The 19,933-nt window shown below is 50.8% G+C and overlaps 7 protein-coding genes across 7 annotated transcripts; 5 read left to right on the top strand and 2 right to left on the bottom strand.

The window, feature by feature from the left end:
• Positions 1-1,995: 1,995 nt before the first annotated feature.
• Positions 1,996-2,905, top strand: PMZ80_002733 (uncharacterized protein; the record flags this gene model as incomplete). The annotated part of the gene is made up of 2 exons (XM_064871165.1): positions 1,996-2,111; positions 2,173-2,905. 2 exons carry the CDS (start codon positions 1,996-1,998, stop codon positions 2,903-2,905), a joined length of 849 nt encoding a protein of 282 aa, XP_064733618.1.
• A 748-nt stretch (positions 2,906-3,653) lies between these two features.
• PMZ80_002732 (uncharacterized protein) lies at positions 3,654-5,069 on the bottom strand (the record flags this gene model as incomplete). The annotated part of the gene is made up of 1 exon (XM_064871164.1): positions 3,654-5,069. The coding sequence occupies one exon, from the start codon at positions 5,067-5,069 to the stop codon at positions 3,654-3,656; it is 1,416 nt and encodes a 471-aa protein (XP_064733617.1).
• Positions 5,070-8,586: 3,517 nt separating this feature from the next.
• Positions 8,587-9,194, bottom strand: PMZ80_002731 (uncharacterized protein; the record flags this gene model as incomplete). The annotated part of the gene is made up of 2 exons (XM_064871163.1): positions 8,587-8,770; positions 8,824-9,194. 2 exons carry the CDS (start codon positions 9,192-9,194, stop codon positions 8,587-8,589), a joined length of 555 nt encoding a protein of 184 aa, XP_064733616.1.
• Positions 9,195-12,484: 3,290 nt separating this feature from the next.
• On the top strand, positions 12,485-13,437 carry PMZ80_002730 (uncharacterized protein; the record flags this gene model as incomplete). The annotated part of the gene is made up of 3 exons (XM_064871162.1): positions 12,485-12,550; positions 12,597-12,616; positions 12,882-13,437. The coding sequence occupies 3 exons, from the start codon at positions 12,485-12,487 to the stop codon at positions 13,435-13,437; spliced, it is 642 nt and encodes a 213-aa protein (XP_064733615.1).
• A 301-nt stretch (positions 13,438-13,738) lies between these two features.
• PMZ80_002729 (uncharacterized protein) lies at positions 13,739-14,938 on the top strand (the record flags this gene model as incomplete). The annotated part of the gene is made up of 1 exon (XM_064871161.1): positions 13,739-14,938. The coding sequence occupies one exon, from the start codon at positions 13,739-13,741 to the stop codon at positions 14,936-14,938; it is 1,200 nt and encodes a 399-aa protein (XP_064733614.1).
• A 731-nt stretch (positions 14,939-15,669) lies between these two features.
• PMZ80_002728 (uncharacterized protein) lies at positions 15,670-17,217 on the top strand (the record flags this gene model as incomplete). The annotated part of the gene is made up of 1 exon (XM_064871160.1): positions 15,670-17,217. One exon carries the CDS (start codon positions 15,670-15,672, stop codon positions 17,215-17,217), a length of 1,548 nt encoding a protein of 515 aa, XP_064733613.1.
• Positions 17,218-17,956: 739 nt separating this feature from the next.
• Positions 17,957-19,903, top strand: PMZ80_002727 (uncharacterized protein; the record flags this gene model as incomplete). The annotated part of the gene is made up of 1 exon (XM_064871159.1): positions 17,957-19,903. The coding sequence occupies one exon, from the start codon at positions 17,957-17,959 to the stop codon at positions 19,901-19,903; it is 1,947 nt and encodes a 648-aa protein (XP_064733612.1).
• Positions 19,904-19,933: the final 30 nt, after the last annotated feature.

Here is a 19,933-nt window from a genome sequence, read left to right as displayed (position 1 = left end):
GAAATTGACGATTGGACTGTTATGTCGCCTAACCAGAATTGTACTCAACATGCGCGATATAGAGTTCTAATCACCTGTAACATATCTAAACTCACGGCTCCTTGAGCACAAATGCAGGTGACATCGGAAGTTTCCAGTCGCTCATCTGCTGTCTGCCGTACTTGGAAGACCGCAGAACTGACCACCTGCATCAGCTGCTTGGCATGCATATGGGCTTGGGAAAGCATGATTCATTGGCCATAAAAGTCCCCGTGCGCTAATGCGGGTGGTTAGTTCTGCGGTCTACTGACAACAAAAAGAACAGTGTACTGCGTCAAGGCGTAATATTCATAGCTATCTAATGACAATCAACCAGCTGTACGGTCTTGTGATATAGAGGGGCAAGCTAAGACTAATACAGATAAGGAAGTCGCGCCCCACACTACTAAGTACAGGTATCCTTCACTCGTGATACTAGTACTCCAAAGCTTTGGGCAAGAGTGGTTCTCAATACAAGGTATCGAGGGTAACTTTCACAAAGATGTGGCCCCACTTCACAGGCATTTTGGTAGGCACTCATGGAGCCCTTTTTGTGAAAGTTACGCCCGATACCTTGTAATCACACAACGGCCGCTACATTTGACGGTTCTGCTCGCTTCGCTGCCCAACCATCGGCGGCTGCGTCCCTAGCAGTCATCGAAGGATAATGGGCTCAAGGTCTTCTGACTGTATTATGTTGTTACACACGTAGGTGACTCGCTTATCTTTTTCCACTATTGGCGAGGTTCCCGCCCCAGACCTGTAACACGGGCTTAAAACATATTGGCCACGGCAAAAACGGCATCGATGCATCTCCTCGTCGAGCTTATGGCAGACCCTACACGACCTGCCTACATCGTCCACTGTATCTTTTCCTGACACAGACCCAAGCGTGCGGAATTCGTTCGTAAAACTCTTGGGTCTACTCGGTAGCTTTTGCGAATTCTAGATTGCCGAAGAGGAGACCTGTAGAATCCAGCAACGGATCCACTTGGTTGAGGCTGAAAACTTTGGCCGTGATTATTGCAACTTCCAGATTCTTCACCCAGCCGGAAATAGCTCCCAGAAGGAAGTGAGCAGCTGTTCAGGGGCTACTTCGAGACCTTGCTGTCCTGGTACCGATACGGAATGTCAAATCACATGTCTGCGAAAACTGCGACGTCAACCTCAGAGAACATGTGGACCATTCTTCGGCGCACCCGTTGAGCGCATCGTAATCTTCTTGAAGCTCGGTCGTTGCACCTTCTTGGTACAAGTAGCCTGAAGAAAGAACACCTGCTCGTGTTGGTTCCGAACCATGTAGCATTATTTGTCGTCTAGCAGATACTTGTACAACTCGCTAACAAAAGCAAGGCTACACCCATACCCTGGCTTCACAGTCGGAGAGTGGGAGAACGAGCAATTTCCTAGACGAGGATTCATGACGACTGCACCTTCTTCGTCTTCTTCTTCTTCTTCTTTCTTCCCCTCGGCTGTCGCGTGCTCAGCGCATGTCGCTCATGTCATCCGACAGCCATGAACGGAATCTGAGCTTGTGCCTCATCGGACAATACAAACTCAGAGCGTAAACATCGAGAAGTGTTTTTAGGGGCGCTCCAGGCAGCTTGAAGCATTCCCGCAGATGACCCCTAACGCTACGGTGAAGCATCGAGCACAAAGGTGATCATGTTTTTCGCAACCGTCCTCGGACCGAGCTCGGAATCGAAGTCCGACTAGCACCAAGTTTGCTCTGTTTGCATAGTTGAGCAGCACGACGAATCACGGATCATCTCCATCGTGCCTCGGCATCTCCAGGAAACGAGTCGTCTCGAACATAGCTGCAAAGTTACTTTTGTGACAGCGATATCTAGACCACGCACGCGAAATTCGACCTCGATTTCTCAGTAACCACTATACCTGAATTCTAGTACCGATCGTCACATCATCAAGCCATCTTAGCTTGCAACCTCTCCGTAGTCCAAACCCCAACACACCACAATGTCCGCAGAACAAGACGTCAAGCTCGAGAACTTCGGGAACATCTTCCGCCTCGATGGAAAGGTAGCAGTCGTAACGGGAGGCTCAAGAGGTCTCGGTCTCCATGTAGCATCTGGGTGAGCCCTTAATCTCTCCTCTTACTATGCCCAGCTCACCCTGCTAACCCACCTTGTACAGATTCATGCAATCCGGCTGCTCAAAAGTCTACATAACCTCCCGCAAAGCCAAAGCCTGCGAAGAAGCAGTCGCAGCCCTGAACGCCCTCCCCAATAAAGCACCCGGCGCCCAAGCCATCGCCGTCCCAGCCGACAGCGCCAAGGTCTCCGAGATAGAGCGGCTCGTGACCGAAGTCAAGAAAACAACAGACCACGTCGACATCCTATTTGCGAATGCGGGAGCAACGTGGGGCGAGAAGTTCGAGACACACCCCGAGAATGCGTTCAGTAAGGTTATGGATCTGAATGTGAAGAGCGTGTTTTACACCGTGCAGAAGTTTGAGCCGCTGCTTAAGGTGAAGGCGAGCAAGGAGGATCCTAGCCGTGTTATCGTGACGTCTTCTGTGGCGGGACTCGAGGTTGGAACACTGGGGCCACAGGCAACGTATGGCTACAGTGCGTCGAAGGCGGCGGTGCTACACCTTACGAAGAACCTGGCGGTTGAGTTGGGGCCAAGAGGTATTATGTGTAATGCTGTAAACCCGGGTTTTTATCCGAGTAAGATGGCCAGTGGACTGATGGAGATGAGCGGTGGTGTAGAAGAGATTGCGAAGATGAGTCCGAATGGGCGGTTAGGTGCGCCGGAGGACATCGCAGGCTTGGTTGTGTTTATGGCGAGTCCAGCGAGTAAGCATTTGAACGGGGCGCATGTTGTGACTGATGGTGGTGCTATGCTGGGACGACATAAGCTGTGAGAAGGGGTTTTGTGGGTGTATAGACTGACCTTGATACGTTGGGAATTGTACACTATAGATTTAGCCTTTGATATCACGGTGTTTCTATGATCGGCATGAGCGCGTTACGATATCTGACTGATGTTTTCAGTAAACTATATGTACGTTGATTCACGTATGGGGAACCCCCCGAACGATCTGAAGGTCGAGTAGCTAAGTCGCTCAGGAAATGGCTATCGGCGATTCAAGGTGCTAGCCACCTGGGTGCAGGAGTCTCTCAGAATCCACGAGGCATTCCTGGTCGAGACTATTCCCACAACAGACGACATTCAATTGCTGGCGATACTCGTATGGGCGATCACTTCCCAAACAGAGTGCATGTGGTAGGTCGTCACCGAAGTGTACTTCAGCCAGGACGAGGTCTTCCACAACGAAACCCAAGCTGAACAGTTCGTGTCCAGATTCGAAAGCCTGATCTCAGGGGAGCCCCAGCACCCTATAATCTAGACTTTCCTGCGATCGCTGCAGCATGACCAACTCGCATATCACGCGCGATCGCCAGACCTACGACAAACCTACAGTCTTCAATCGTGTCTGGGGAGGTTGCGAGAGAAAGAGAGTATGGATCATTGCGTTATGAGTAAGCTCAAGCAGCAACAGGCATGGAAAGGATCAAAATCATCGCATTCATGACATTCAGCTTGGTAGCAGTAGCCAAGCCGGTTCTCCTCGACAATAGTTTTGCTCACAGTGGAAACACAAGGAATCATCACGGCCACCTGGTGCGGAAGCCCCTAAAAAGCGACCTCAGTCCGCAAGCAAGCACATCTCTCCTCTTTTTCACAGCAACATGCTTGAACACATCGCCAGCAACCTTATTCACGGCCCTTATGATGTCCTTGTCCGTCTGATCCCAAAGCAGCTCCTGCACGCAATCGAACGGGTTGCCCACCTCTTCGACGGGACTATATACAATCGGCACGTCCATGACTTCTGAGAACTGGCTCGAAGCTGTTGAAGTGGAAGCTTCACTGCGCCAGTCATCGTTCACTGCCATATGCTCAAGCGGCGCCAGAGCGTCCTCCCATGTGCCTGAGCGGAGCGTGCAAGAGGCGAAGTCGATGTGTCGAACACATTTGCGGTGGGTGGTGATGAACCTGCTTGCTTGACTCGCATCGAGTGTCGCGTTTTCCAGTTTCATGGAGCGCAATTTGCGGAATTTTATCGGCCGACAGGCTGGTAGGGTGGCAGTAATTGGACATGACGTCGAGCAGTCAAGTGATGAAGGCCGCGATGTACAAGGCTCAGCGTCCAATGAAAGAGGACAGGGACCTGACTCGCCCAGCCAGCTGAAGGTCAATTTCTCCATCGACCGGAAGTTCTGAAGATAGGTATGCAGAATCTTGAGGTGGTCGGTCGTGTCCTCTTCTTGGCCCGGGAAGTTCTGCATCTTGATATTCACATTTCTGATACGATGCCAGACACGGGTTGATGCTGGAGTTGTACCAATGCCATTGTGAGGCCGAAGATAGAAAATAGCTGAAGGGTATATTGGATCGAGCGAAAGCGTATCCAAGAAAGGAGGGTTGACAGCCTCAATCGCGAGTCGTAAGGAAATTAGCGCATAGTCGACTGCGCTGCGTCTGTAGCGTTGACCAGCTGGAAGGTCAGGACATGAAATCGTAATACTTCGTAAAAATGGCATTGCGGTAAAAGCTCTAATGAAAGACGTGATGTTCGTGGCTGCGTGAAACAAGGGTGGATATTGTCGGACCAAAAGGTCGTTCATGTCCCATGAACCGTATTTGCATGATGACGGTTCTGAAGAAGATGAAGAAGGTCGTGAAGACTGCGTGGTCTGAGGCTCGTATTGGAAAGTGATTTCGTCGAGTGTCTCAGGGTCTATAAGTGGCGGTAGAAATGTGGCATCTGAATGAGGCAAGCTGAAATGAAAATGCTTGACATAGTTGCCAATGCTGTCGAGCCCTAGCATACGAGACCGGCGAGTGAAGCTGCTGACATCGAAGTTGACTTTGAGTGTTTTGAATAATATGATTGCAACATCTTCCGCTATCTCACGCGACACCAGTCGCAGTGAGCATAAATCATCCTCCGTCGTATAACCGAGAAATGCTTCTCGAGTAAGATCTGTTTGCCAGAATCTGGCAAATGCTGAAGTAGACATGACGTTCGTTTTGCATTGCCGTGCTGTAAAAGGATGCAGGTGTGCGGGTATGCCTTGACGAGTAGGTTTCCGAAGTACAACAAATTCCAGGTACACAACCAAAAACACCAATCCGGAGTGGAGAGTAATACCATGCAAGACGAGAAAGGTCAGAAGGATGGGTTCACTCCATCAGGATCGTGATCGTAGTCGTCGTCAGATCGATGAAGTGTGGTAGTTGAGATCGTGGATTGACAGCAAGTTAGTTGCCTGAAAAGTGAAGCACGAGAAGGGTGTGGTGTGGGAATCGGGGAATTTTCTAGGAAGCTCATCCTGACCAGAATTCGAGGGGCTTGTGTTTTGAAGTGGGAACTTCCAGAAGCTTACCGGTGCACGAAGGCAAAGCATCGAAGCCAGCAAAGTTGAGCGTCGCTTCGTGAGCTGCATGAATGTTGTGAGCTATATCGCGACTCTTTCACGAGCGTGAATAGCGCGAGATGACAGTGGGGAAATGGATAGTAACCACCACCGTAAAACCCACAAGAAGCTCTGATCTTCGCTTCGGAGGTCGCATTTCTCTGCTGCTTCCGGATTGACTCTATTGAGTAGGTTCATCTCAGATGTTGCTGTGTATGAGAGCGGAAGGTGAGCTCAATACTGCTTGCTCCTGGTGACAGACGAAGGCAATCACCCTGGCTGCGTTGGCAGCCACATCGCGGAGGTGGAGGCCACGCGATTGTGAAGTGCCGATCCAGAGTTCCGGTTCAAGTTCTCCCAACCACCCGAAAATACACGACGCGGCTTCCGCCTCCCACCGACGCGCCGAGTCGGCGTTACCACAACACTGCACATCGCGTTTTCATAAGAGGACGTTGTTCTGCTCACCGAAGAGATCGGTGAAGGCCATGGCGCATATGATAGAAATAAAATCAACCAGCTAAGGGATGCTGGAACCGCTATATTGCTTTGCAAACATTATATTGACATCCCAGAATAGAAAAGCATCTTGACACGCCTGACCGATCGCGCTCTACGACTTTTTGTTACCCCAGCCTGAACGTTATCCTCCGTGCGATGCGTTCGCCTTGAACACGTCGCAGTGCATTGAGGAGTCCAAGTTGAAGGACTTCTTTTGCAGACTTTGGACTGTCTCTCCAAAGCTTCTGCGACTGCCATGAGTTGAGCTAGGTCGAATGACTAGATGCGATACAGTTCTACGGCAGCCCTCTCAACAACCTGGTAGAGTTCCTATCAATGGCCGCGTCTACGGGAGTACTACGCGATGTGCGCGCGAGTAAGGGTGTAGTGGTTCTCGGAAACATGACCGAGTCCCTTTTACAGAAGGCTTGAAAGCGGTGCTTTCGTTGTAAGATTTACAGTATGGGCGTGGTTAACGCCATTTGCTCCGTCCACAGACGTTCCACGAAGCGTGTCATGTTTACACACCACTACGCCAGAGCATCGAGTTCCGTGTTCGTCTTTTGGGTTGGTGAATTATTAATGCCGCACTGCGTTTGGCAACGCCTGTTCAAGCTGCGCACCTCGGTCCCGAACCAGTGCTATGCCCTTTCAGTTTCCTATAAAGAGAGCCTTGAAGTTTAACGTCGGCTTGACCGAAGATCCGGTGCTGTGAATACCTCTGCATCTCGCAAGGGACTGTCGCTGGCATCAGCACAGCCCTAGACGCGTCAGAATAGAGCCCGCTTCCATAGCCGTAACTCCTCCACATTTCTCACTATGACTTCCCGGAGCACTGCCGTATCCGAATCTGTATATCAGCCACACTGATCTTCTGCCGAGGGCGAGTGTCCTTCCAGAATGAAGTCATGCGGCGCGATGGATCGTATTCGCTCAGTGCGCAGGTTTCGGCTGAGCACTTCGTTGGCCTTGGTGCTTAGTGGTCGGCGAGGCGATCTGAGAGTGAGTTAAAGCATCCTATAAAGTCAGAGGCCGTTAGGCAACGAAGTGCCCAGAAACGCTTGATGACATTCTTTGCATTGCATCCCTCGCATGGTGCTATCTGAGATTCAAACTCCGATGGCAACCGAAACATTTTCCTTCCTCAGCAGGATTGTGTCGTCAGAGCAAGTCTAGATAGCTCTGACAGCTCGCAGCCAGAATTGCAACCATTTCGATCCGATCAAGGTAATCTTAAAGCAAACTGAAACATGGCGGACGGAATACGAGGCTGCTGTTCAGTCTGGTTTTCGGGCATGGCGCCCCCCAGAACGTTGTTCAGGCATGCCTGACTGCTTCAAATATGGTGCTTGTAGATCGTCAGGACTATATTGTGTGCCATGCTGCTCGGCTGAGTAACAAGAGATCACCCCGACTAATGTTATTACGATGCAATCATTGCAGTATTGTGCATCGTCAGAGGAATTTCTTGGTTTGATGTTGGGAATAAAATTGCCGCTGGCCGCAGCCCAGTGATCAAGCTTCCGGGATTATAAACGAATGTATGATTATCATCGGAGACTGGGTGTTACGACATTCTCGCGAGGCTTTATCCCGTAAAGTCGAGTTCTGTATCCATGTGACATGAATCACATAAATTCAGCTTCGTAACAGCGTATGCATGCTAGTGCCGACGTGATGTTGAGAGAACAGCGGAGATATAGTTCCGCTAGTAACCTACTGGTTACGATTTACCTTCAGCTCAAGCTAGCTCATCTAGGATGATCCATGGTTCTGGGGTCGCCGTAAGATGCACGATAGCGGGACGGAGTGATGTCTGGTGCTGCACCTGACTTCAAAGCTAATGGTAGTCGGTGAGACCCAAACATTGGCTGGCAGATGACGTTAATACATGGCACATCTAGGCATAGGAAAGTCACTGGTGTACGAGTACCTGCTCTGTATGACAAAACCAGGTACCAACAAGGACAACGATACAGGGAGCAGAAAAAAAATACTTGAGGATCGATAAATATTTGCATTGCAATGACTGTAGCACTTGCGGGGTATAATAGTGCTAAGCACAAACGTGGACGACGGTAACGTGTCTCGACGACAAAATTCCTGTGCCAATGATGGCCCGTGCTGCTCCTGCGCTTGCTTGATTCGTGGTCATGAAGACATAAGTGTGATGCTGTTGCGTTCGATGTGCTCATGGACGATTAATCGTAAAAAATGCTTCTCCCAACCTGAAGTGGTATCCATGCTGACCTTGAAAGAGTAGTACCAACAGACGCCTGAACACCGACCCTGGGGTTTGCTGACTGGTAGATAATGTACACATGCTTGCTCGAACCCGGAGCCGAAACTAGATGATCGTGAATGCAGAGAGTACTCAATACTGTCAAGCTCTAAATGCTGAAAGGTTCGCCGTAGAATCGCAACGTGAATGCGCTGGATTGTCCTTGCCGACAAGGTGACATGAAGCGTCGACGGCGTGTATGGTGAACCAGGTTGTGTCGCTCATGATTGTAGGAATGGTGTCGTTGACCCGGCCAAAGTACCATAGTATTAGTGGCCAAGGCGCGAAGGTCATCAAATTCATTGAACATGGAACCACAAAGTCGACACCAGATATGCTTCACTTCTTGCCTTTCCGTGTACTCGAACTACGGCCAAGGTTCTCTTTCGACATGGATCTGGTAAGGCCGCCGATGTACTCTTGCAGCAATCGGTTCTCGTTCTCTAGCCTGTCATGATCCAGTCGGACTTCGTCTATGCGCGTCGCAAGCGCCTGTAATGACGACTGCAAAGTATGTGCTTGACTAATACCTGTTAGCATACCGTTGTTCAGGCCAGAAATGGACGGGTCACATACGCTTGTAGGCTTTTCCGTACGCCGAGCTCTAGCCTTTCCAGGTCTTCGCTGTTTCTTCGTGGACTCATAGCTCGTGCGTCGTCTGGAGGATATTCTGGTTTTTCTCTTTGAAATGTGTCGCGACCTTTCGGTATGATGATAGAAGATGACCTCTGCCTTTCCGCCATTCTCGGTCTGTCCATGCGACTCTTCCTCAATGATGATGTGGCTGTCGAGGGTCTGTTTAGCTCTGATTCTGAATTTGAGGCTGACGACGATGCGCTCGAGAGAGGCGATGAATCTTGCGCGCTGTGTTGTTGTAATGAGTTCGAGATATAATTGACAGGCTCCGGGTGAACAGAGATAGTGGTGGGGGATACTGAGCCGGACATAGTCAACGTGGCTCAGATGTGGTTGCTGCTGCACCTCTCAAGAATGTAACATGAGATCCAAGCTTGCGAATGACACAGCAGTCGTCTTTATCGGAAATGCAATTCCGCCCCGGGCGATAGTAATGAAGGCAATGATAATATCTGGGTGTAGCTGAATTGAAAGAAGTGAGACCAGCCAACACTCGACCGGCCGCCTTTTGGACGGTGTTAAAGACTCGGAATCGATGCGCCTGAAGTTGCTGCTATGGCATGTCCAAGTGAAAGGAAACTTAACCTTGGCGGCATAGCAGTGGAAAGTCAATGCGCATGAGCAAAAGTAGAGGGTCAAGAAACAGGACAGAGGGTCAGCAGACTTCCGAGTAGGTTTTAGAAAAGAGAATGCTACTCGACCGCCAATACAGAGTGGATGGACAGTAGTGGACAAACAAACACTCGGCGGACTGAGTCGTGGTGATCATTGATGTGCAGCCCATCATGTCCCTTGTTTGTGACGATCCGACGACCTCTAAATTGCTACCAGAAGGCTAAACAGGAGGCACCTTTTGCTACCCGCCCCAAACCATCTACCAGTGGAGGCTTTCTGCTGGTATGGAGTGCTCTACGATTTCTGTGCCAGACAAGAGTGCCGCTTCTTGTGTCGATCTATAATCCTCCCTGCGCGCCGTTGCAGTAAGCGAGAAGCGCCAATGATGAAGGCATTCAGCGACATTCCTTTGCTTGTGTTATACTGTTTACTGCCACTATGGAGGACTGAAACGATCGACCCAAAACCACGCTGCTGCTAATTGATGCAGACTTCAACCAGACACCAAAGTGCTTCAGGAATGCCGGTGCCGACACCGACAGCAAAAGATTAATCAGCTCCACGTTTAATGATAACCATCGTCATTTCCTCGGGTTAGAGCTGACGCTTAGGCGGGCGAGGCTAGCGCTCAGCTGCGAGATTGAAGCCATCACTTGTCGCACGATACGGTCATGCCACCATTTGCGAGAAAACGTGCGTCTCAGTACTCGAGTAAGGAGTTTCTTCTCCTTTGCCTCCTTGCGGGGAGTAGCACGATCTTGTCGCATGAAAAGTGTTTGAGGACGACCCTTCAGACCCTTCGTGTTCGTGGAGGCTCAAAATCACACGTTGCAATGCATACCGGCATCTATATTTCGGAACAATCCTCTGGAGCATGCAAGTCTTCTTCCCAGCCAACCAAGCACAACACCTGGAGATCTGATGTAATTATTTATGGAATTGCTGCCGTGGTGCAACGGGGTCCAGTACCGAAGAGTCCGTGCTTCTTCGCGTGCCGCTATCGTTTAGGTGCAGACAAAATGACGTCGACCGTGCGGTTCGGTGTGCTCGCTTCCAGCAACAGGGGCAAGCTTTCAGCTAGGTCAAACCGTCAATTTAACCGGGCCTGGTCGTACAGATCAACAGCAGATGCCAATCAAACGTTGCATACTAGCCTGTCAAGCTGTGATACACCTTGCTGTCGCTTTCTACAGCACATCACTGTACAGGCAGTCCAGCCACCTCGATGCGCCATATATGATGCTGTCATCGATTGCGCTGCCAGCCTACCAGCCTTCAGGCTGCCCGGCCATCACCACTGCAACCACTTTTGTGTCTAGAGTACGTTCATTATTATTCTGAGGTTCAGCAGTGCCTATTGATCCCGGACTGATGAAGATCAGGCGGACCTTCAAAGCACAGATATGGAGATCCGTCCTTTCAACCATTATTCGAGCGACGTGAGCCCCAAGATGGGTAATCGGCACTTGATGCAAGATTCGCCAAGGACTTCTATGCAGGGCGGCTGGAAACGTGTTTTCGTGCACGATACACTCCCGAACTTCAAGTACCTGGCACCCTGCATCCCGCCGGAGTACCCAAAAGGCTGTTAAACGTAACTTCGGCAGGTTTGGCGAACCTTTCGTTGCCGCCTGGCGCCTGCTCTCTGACTTCGAGGCCGTGTTCGTGTTGATGTTGATCGTGTGGGATTGATGACGACGACGAGATACTCATGTCGCTCCTTCACTCGAACTCGTTGTGTTGCAGGTCAGGAAGCCACGAAAGAAATTTCACCCCAGACCTAAGGCCCACTAATCATACCCATAACATGCACGATCCATGCTTGTAACTCCTTCTCAGGCCGGTAAGATACGCATGCGAGACGTAACACTACTGTCTTCGAGCAGAGTATTGAAGTAGCAGCAGCAGCATGTCCACAATCAGCATGTCCGAAGTACAGCCCTGCTGCTCAGGTATATTTTCATGCTTCGCCATGCTACAGACTCAGGTCGCTATACCAAGAAAGCCGGCCTAGCTGTGTCTGGCAGGCTCTTGCAAACGACTACTCTAACAGCAAGGGAGAACACCGAACTTTCGAGTCCGACTGCCACCGGACAGTTGTTGCGGTCTTGATGATCGATTCGCACCTCCATTGCTTCAAACACTAGTCGTCTCAAGCAAGTCTCGAACTCAAATGGTTCCTCCCAACAACCATTGTCGCTGATCAACAAGCATAGTCTTTGCACTGCCATGGACGATTATGAATGGCCGAACGCGGTGACGCGAAAACGTCCAGCAGCTCTCAACGTTCCATGATTGCTCGACGGCATTGCTATATTCTTCGCTACGCGGTTTCGATAGTAGTGTGGTAGTCTCTGTCAACGCGCCGCATAGACGTAAAGAACGATAGTAGCAAGGTGGCATCGCCTTCTGGCCACGAACGAGTCAGCAGACCGACGTCTCACCGCTTTTCTTGAGCTTTCGAAGTCTCTTATGTCCAATCCGCTTGGCTAAATGCTCCCATCAGCACCTTCCTGGACTACATAGGCGTGTATGCAGTAGGCTCCTAGCACGTTGACTATTCGTCTCTAGAAGACGCTGTTCTACTGCACACGAGCACTCGTGCGCCTAAGTAATTGCTGTCGATTTTCAGGCAAGTCGTGCTTACAAAAGGTCCTGACTTAGTTTGCTAGAATCTGAATAATGTGGGTCTCGCCTGGCCTGATCGCGACTTCCACGAACCTTGTGTGGGCAATTCTCTATGGAAATCGCGACGCAAGCTTCCATCAGGGTTAAGGCAAGAGCAATTGCATGAGTCCCGCCAAATCAGCCTCGGCAAATCAAGCGAGCCAAACCTCCAACTTGACGGCTGCCTTGAAGGTCGCTGAACGATACTACTAAGCTGACGCGGCTGACTAGATACATGAAGATGTATTTTCCCGCGTTCAATCTATATGCTTCTTCCACCGTGAGGATTGAGGACAGCAAGACTTTCAGAAAGTAAGATATGGCAAACTCAACAATTGTCGTAATCGTCGACCTGGCAGCAACGAGCAAAGACGCTCGGGACCAGGTAAGTCCGATTACTAATTCTGCTCACACGTAGCTGCAGGAACCAGATCGGGCCGCTGACGACGACGTATGTTCAGGTGCTCGACCACTTACACAAGATAGCAGAATACGCGAGGATCAACGAGCCGGGTCTACTCAAATATGCTATTTGCCTTCCCGACAATGCTGAGGATGATACGACTATATACGTGATCGAGGAGTAAGGACGCCCTCCTATGCTGAATTTGCGTGTTATTGATGTCTCTGGTCATCACGGAAGGAGTTGGCAGCTATTCTAGCTTTCTTGTTGTGAAACAAATATGGTGACCATACTGACTAGCAATATCACCCAGATACCTCGACAAGCCCGCCTACGATACCCATATGTCATCTCCGCCGCTTGCTACATTGTTTGCCTTACAAGACAGTGAGAAGCTCCTTGTCGCAGCCCCGAAAATTTGGACCGTATCCTGGACTCCAGCTCTTCTTTCCCGCCCCGACCGCCTTCCCTCTCGCGACCAAAAGACGACAGCATACGACCTTCGTGCCCGCATCGAGAATCCCTATGTTCTCTTTGCGACCATCACAGACCCAGATACCGAGGATATCGATAGTCTTGAGCCATATGGCGCCGCTATTGTCAAATACGCAACCGAGAATGAGCCTGATACAATTTTCTATGGCGACGCACGATCAGTGGAGATGGGTAGCGGTGACAGCACAGCTGGAAGCAGTGGTGCCACCAAAGGCTTCATTTGTGCTGTCGAGGTGTATGCGAGCAAGGATGCTTGTTTGAAGCATTTGCAGGACGAAAGTGTCAGAAATCTGTCCATTGAGGCGCATAAGCTCGGGTCGAAATTTGAGATCGTGCAGTTGAATATGATGGAAGGATGGTTGATTTCAGAATAGAGTCATCGGCTTGGCTGTTGGTGAGCATGGTAATGAGTAGCATGAGGAAGCACCACTTTGGTACTTATCTGTATGTGAGCATTAAGCACTGAGAAGTATGAATTCGTATTCAGAGCAACATCGACTCGAACCAAATAATACGATCGGCTGCTTATTGTCATAGGGAACAGTTTCAGCGATCAAGTTAGTGACCACTATGCGAAATGGAAGCCTGACAAGACCAAAAGTCTTGGCGAACACGCCATAACGCGTGGCGAAACCAGGGGCCAACCTCGTCGCTTCCTGCAATCACCTCTCAAAAATGCGTCGCATATCGCGTTTGCTTACGAAGTCGTCCGCTTCAGCCGAAGCGAAATGCGAGGATAAACATCCAAGAGCATTACCTGTACAGGACTGTCTCTTGTGGGGTCTCCCTACAGAAATCCTTATTGCCATCGAAGCCTTCTTGCCATATGAGAATGCCGTGGCCTTCAGCCTGACATGCAGAATACTCTACGACTTATTCTTCAAGCTGCACAAGCCTTCGCCAAAACACCATGGACGTGAAGCGCATCTGTTGCGGTTGATTGAGAGGGACCTGTCTAGTCAACTATCATGTCCTGTCCATGAAAGACTGTACTCCTGGCGCAAAGCCAAATCGAGGCATTACCAGTGTCCCTCCTGTACGAGTAAGAACCGACCTTCTACTGGCTCGCTCGTCATTTGCAACAAGGGTTGCAAGCCGTCCTTCTATGGCATATTCGAGCCAGAGCGCCGCTTAATGATCCGTCATGGAATACTCGGTCCTGAGTTTGGCATCTCCAGGAGGACGCTGGATCACGTTTGTAAGAAAAGCTTTTCGAAGCGGGCAAACGAGATCCGACCAAAACTTGTCAATGGCGCCTTGATGATCTGGAGGACACACCATTATACTGTGCGTATTGATTTTCAGACATGGGCAGAGCTCGAGCTTGAACACTTTGATGAAGCAATCTGTGTACATTCGAAGATGGGATTCCAAGCTTTAGTTTGTGCCGCGACGGAGCACGCCAGGAAACAATCTGAGATCGCAACGATGCAATTTGCGTCCGGACCGCGAGCCGTCCATACAGAGCACTGGCAATGTCCAACTCTTTTCAAATGCCAATACTGTTCGACAGACATAAAGGTGAGGATGGATCAAGTGTCTGGTTGCGAGGTCGTTGTGAGGTTTGATGTCTACCAACACCTCGGTGGTCTGAATGAACTGACCATATCGCAACGCCAAGTATTGGGGGGCAAACACGAGTTGACCGACGAAGAGAAAGTCGAGAGACAGATCGAAGACCTTGAGCAACGCTACCATGGTGGCGAAGGCCTAAACAGAGCAGAGATTACGGACGTGTCTCGGACAACACCAAACCGTACCGCCTTGCTTAACCTGTGGACTCGCGATGTGCGCAGCAATCCACTCTGTCCCATGTCATTCCGTCTTGATGCCACCCTGTCCAAGCAGTTCCGCGAGATACAATTCGTCCCTTAGAAGACTGGCATCACGGTTTGAATATCCTCATAAGCGAATCTCAAAACAATCCTTTTGCTGTTGCCCAACTTGCACCCTCAAAAGTGCAGGCTTTGGGGGGAGCAAGAAAGTGTGTACTGGTTCATGGACTGATTCGGTACGCTGCGAAACGAGCTCGGATGTCTTCACACATTCAACATTTCCACACCGGGTGTCAGTGGGAGAACGTCCATCATAGCAGTAGAAGAGCCTCCGTCCACCGACCATGTTCATCAGATATGCCTGAGCACGATTAGGGCGGCTAGGCAGCAATGATGACATGTTTCGGCTCCGAAGTTTATCCTCGAGTCTGGAGGCAAATCGCTTAGTTACGACAGCAAACATTCGTGTCTTCTTCTATCAATATTTCACTCTTCCGTGACGATATGTAGGTATGGATGAGTGGCACGCAGTCTAGGATGCGGTGCGTTGTAATACCAAGGCAGCCTAGACCACGCGTCTGCACGCAACCCCTCGATTACACACCATCAATGGTGTGGCGGAAGACCCTTCTCGCATGTTCGAGCAGATCAGACAGGCCTCGTGAGCTGTGATTCGTTATCTAGGTAAGTTGTCCGCCAATCGTATGCTAGCAAAACATGACTGCCTGTCCGACTCGAGTCTATAAGATCATCGATTGTGGCTTGACAGATGTGCAATCACTCTCTCAACCTTCACTCCGTTGTCTCATCAATCAAAACCAAGTTTCGAATATGCCTCCTGTTTACTACCTGAACCCGCCGTCGAACCCATTCTGGGATTTCGTATCGTCGCTCGAGGACCACCCTCTCTTCGCCGGTCCGCCAAGCCAACCGCACCGCCACCATGGTCCACCTTCATCTCCACCTCGATCATCACCAGCTGGAGTTCCTCCAGCCAGACCAGCACAGCCTGAGATGAGCGAAACCGCTCGAGGCAAGCAACCGACTGTTGAAGATCCACCAGAGACGGATCCATCCACCGCCCAGCCCAACCCTGTTCAAGGCGGTCGAAGGGACATGCCTTTCCGTGGTCGTGGTCGGTTTGCTTCTGCATTTGATGGCGAAGCCGAGAATAAGACAGCCGAGCCAAAGACGACCGAACGGGAGATCCCATTCCGTGGTCGTGGTCGGTTTGCTCGCGCCTTTGAGGGCGAAGATACTGAAGGCCGACATGGCCGACGCGGTCATCCTTGTCGCAGAGGACGTGCTGGCTGGGGAGGACCACCTCCGTTCATGTTTGGACACCCATTCTTTGCTCGCGGACCTTGGGCTCCTGAAGGCACGGAGGGTAATGAGCACCGCGGTCCTCCAGGCCCACCAGGACCACCACATCATCATCCTCATGGCCCGCCCCCGCATGCTAGAGGACCCCACGGACCTCACCACCGGCCATCACCACCACGTGGTCCTCGACCAGAGTTCAATCTCGGGGACTTTCTCAACAAGCTCGGTGACAGACTTGGTGTCGACCTAAGCAACGCAGCTGAAGGTCTAGGTCTTACGGCTGATCGCTTCACCGCCGGCCGAACTAGCCAGGAAGTTAATTTTGAACCACGAGCCGATATCTTTGAGAACAAAGACCTCTACACGATACATCTCTCCCTACCAGGTGCGAAGAAATCAGATATCGGCGTCGACTACGATGGCGAACACAGCATGTTGCGCATCACAGGCGTTGTCCATAGACCAGACGTCGATGAGCAAATGCTTAAAGAACTGGTCGTCGATGGTCGAAAGCGCGAGACTGGAGTTTTCGAGAAGGCTATCCGACTTGGGACTAAACGTGATCCAGCTAGCATAGATGTCGCAGGAATCAGTGCAAAGATGACCGATGGTGTGCTTGTGGTCAAGATCCCGAAAGTCGAGAAAGTACACCAGAAGCGTGAGGTGCCTATCACCACTGATCCACTCGCTGAAGGACAAGCCGATTACGAGGATGAGTACTCTGAGAAGCCAGTCTTGTTCGATGCGGATGAGCAGGCTAGTGTTGCAGCAACCGAAACAACAGATGCACCCAAGAGAGAAGAAATTAGCCTGATCGACATGAAGAACCACGAAGTTCGACCTGAGCCCAATGATGAGGAAGCATCACCTGCTGAAGCACCTGAGCCGCAACCTAAGCATCATGAAGCTGAGCAGGACAAGGAGGGAGTCAAGACCAGCACATCTGGGGAACAACTTCCTGCGTACTCAGCTGAAGACGACCACGAGGAAGACGACTGGGAGAAGTTCTCCGATGCCAGTGGAGAGGGTGAATACATCAAGATCAATGTTGATTAGGAGGTTGTCCAAAAATATGGCCGATGCTAGCACGAGAGCCTCGAATTAGGAGAGTCTTAGGGATGGAAATAGGATAGTATAATGATTAGAAACATGATAGCTTTCCACACGTTGTTACCTTCATGTGTCCTTTGCTTGCAGTTCCGTGTTTACTGTCACCGGAACTTACGTACTACTCAATGCGCCGTGCGGTAATATCTATCGACATACTCGTAAGCCCGTGTCGCAATAGCTGAGTAAGACTATGCGACTTACAAGTGACCAGCTGCCTCGCCTTCCCCGTTAGCAAGTCCACGTGATTGCTTTCTCGTGGCATCACAGCTGGGGGCCTAACACTGCTTCCATCCTGACGCTGGTTTACCGAAGCTTGAAAACAGCCGTCAGATCCTAGTTACATAACCAGGCCAGAACCCTGTCCACCAGTGCCCGCCGAAACCCCACTTATTATATTACGGGCGTATCTTGCTTGCGCCGAAACACAAGTGTCGTTCCTTTGATCCATAAACGGCTAGATTTACGAATTACTTGGTGGCGATAATGCACTTCTTCCGGCCTTGTCGAAACATATGCTCTCTTTTATCTTGTTTCGACATTGTTTCCGGCGGATTACATTCCAGCAAGCCGCCTTGAAACACCTGCGAATGTACGACAAGGTCGGAGTGATGTAACCAAAGCACGGCTAATGTAACAGAGGACTGGAAAGAGCTTCGCGACATAAGGAACTCTCCAAGAAAACACGATGGCAGCGTCCATGTTCGACAATGAAGAGCTTATCTCGGTATGCTATCAGCTTCTGCGGCTATCGCTGCTCCTGCTCTTCGTCTTCGTTGCCTACAAGACTGCCCTGAGAGTTATCTTCACCTATCGCATCCGCCATAGGTACAATGACATCCCGTACCTGCCGCGACACTGGGCAGCCGGTAACCTCGTCAACTGCGGCGAGAGGCTTTCGCCCTCCATCAACCACCATCCCGACTATGCCTTTGAGGATATTTGGAACGAGCTCGGTCAGCCGCCGGCGTACATGATGGATCTTGCTCCGATCGATAGAGCGATGTTGATCATAGCAGATCCAACCATCGCTGAAGCTATCACCCAACCCTCACCAGAGTACAAACATTCGTTGCCGAAATCGAACACGCTTCAGACGTTGACGCGACTGGTGGGCGATCATTCTCTCGTGCTTATTGAAGGCGATGAATGGCGAACTCAGCGGAGGAGATTCAACAAGGGTTTCGCCCCTACGCATCTCAATACGTTGATTCCGCTTGTTGTTTCCAAGACGAAGGTCTTCCTGAACAGGCTCAAAGACCATGCAAGGATCGGTGACGACTTCTTTCTGAAAGACCCAGCTTCAGATCTGACGACCGACGTGATCACCCAGGTTGCTATCGAGAAGGACTTTCAAGCACAAACTGTACCTGAAGGCCAAGGCCCAAAATCCACATTCGGGATTCTGACCTCAATCAAGACCATGTCGAGCTTGACGGAGAAAACTGGGCAGGGGTTCAATTTCGTAGCCTACCTTTACCCTCAGCGTCGAATCAAAGAATGGATATACGACCGACTCTACACCAAAGCTGTCTACAACGAGATCATCAACAAGCTACCGTCAATCAAGCAAGGGGATTCCTCGGCGGACAAGAAGCCCTCAACCGTATCCTCCGCCAAAGCAATCGTCAATCTAGCACTTACGGGCCTAGATCCAACCCCATCAGTACTGAACGCCACAGTCTCACAAGTGAAAACCTTCCTCTTCGCCGGCCAGGACACGACCTCAACACTCATCCAGTGGATGGCACTGGAGCTATCGAAATCCTACCCATCCTCACCACTATACTCCGAGCACCACCGACAAATCCGCGAGCTCCTCTGCGCGGAACACGACGCAGTCTTCGGCACCCAAGACCCCTTCGCAGCTCTCGACATCCTCAGCAAAGCCGACGCGAATGTCGACGAGATATTAGGTCCAAAGCTACCATATACAACGGCATTCGTCAAAGAAGCATTGCGTCTGAATCCACCTGGTGGAAGCGCAAGACTCGTACCGCTTGCGCCATATGATCCAGAGTATCCAAACCACAAAGGCCAACAACCATATTACCTCGACCTGCCCGCCTGGACACACAGCAAAACAGGCGAGCATCACGAAGCAATTAGGATCCGCGCCGACGGCCTGAGATTCTACAACTCCCACTTCCTCATTCAGCGGAATCCGAACATCTGGGGTCCAGACGCCCACGAGTTTAACCCAGCACGCTTCCTGGATCGAAGCGGCAAAGGCTCGGTCGATGAGCTCGAGGAAGCGATGAATACACACAAGCAGCCCAACGGGTCCGCCACGAAGACTGAGACAAACAAGGGCGACCTCCCGCATCCCTACCACATCTCAACACTCCCAACGGGCAGTTTCCGACCTTTCGAACGAGGGCCAAGAACGTGTATCGGTTCGAATCTGGCGTATATGGAGGCGAAAATAGTGCTAAGTATCATGGCGCGGGGCTTCGAGTGGACGAAGGTGGGTCTGGATGGGACGAAGCCGAAGCCAGGGCAGGTGGTCTATGCAGGCACAGGGAAGGAGGATGTGAAGGTTGGGGAATCGAAGGGATGGCAGGTTTGGGGTATCAATCAGGTTACTACTGTGCCCGTTGACGGAATGAGGATGAGGATCAAGCTTAGGGAGTGATGATATGTGGTGTGATGGTGTAGTAAGTAG

Source organism: Knufia obscura (genome assembly GCF_036327395.1).
Source record: "Knufia obscura strain CCFEE 5817 isolate CBS 148926 chromosome Unknown scaffold_2, whole genome shotgun sequence".
NCBI classification, from domain to species: Eukaryota; Fungi; Ascomycota; class Eurotiomycetes; order Chaetothyriales; family Trichomeriaceae; genus Knufia; species Knufia obscura.
This window is presented reverse-complemented; position numbering and strand designations above follow the sequence as displayed.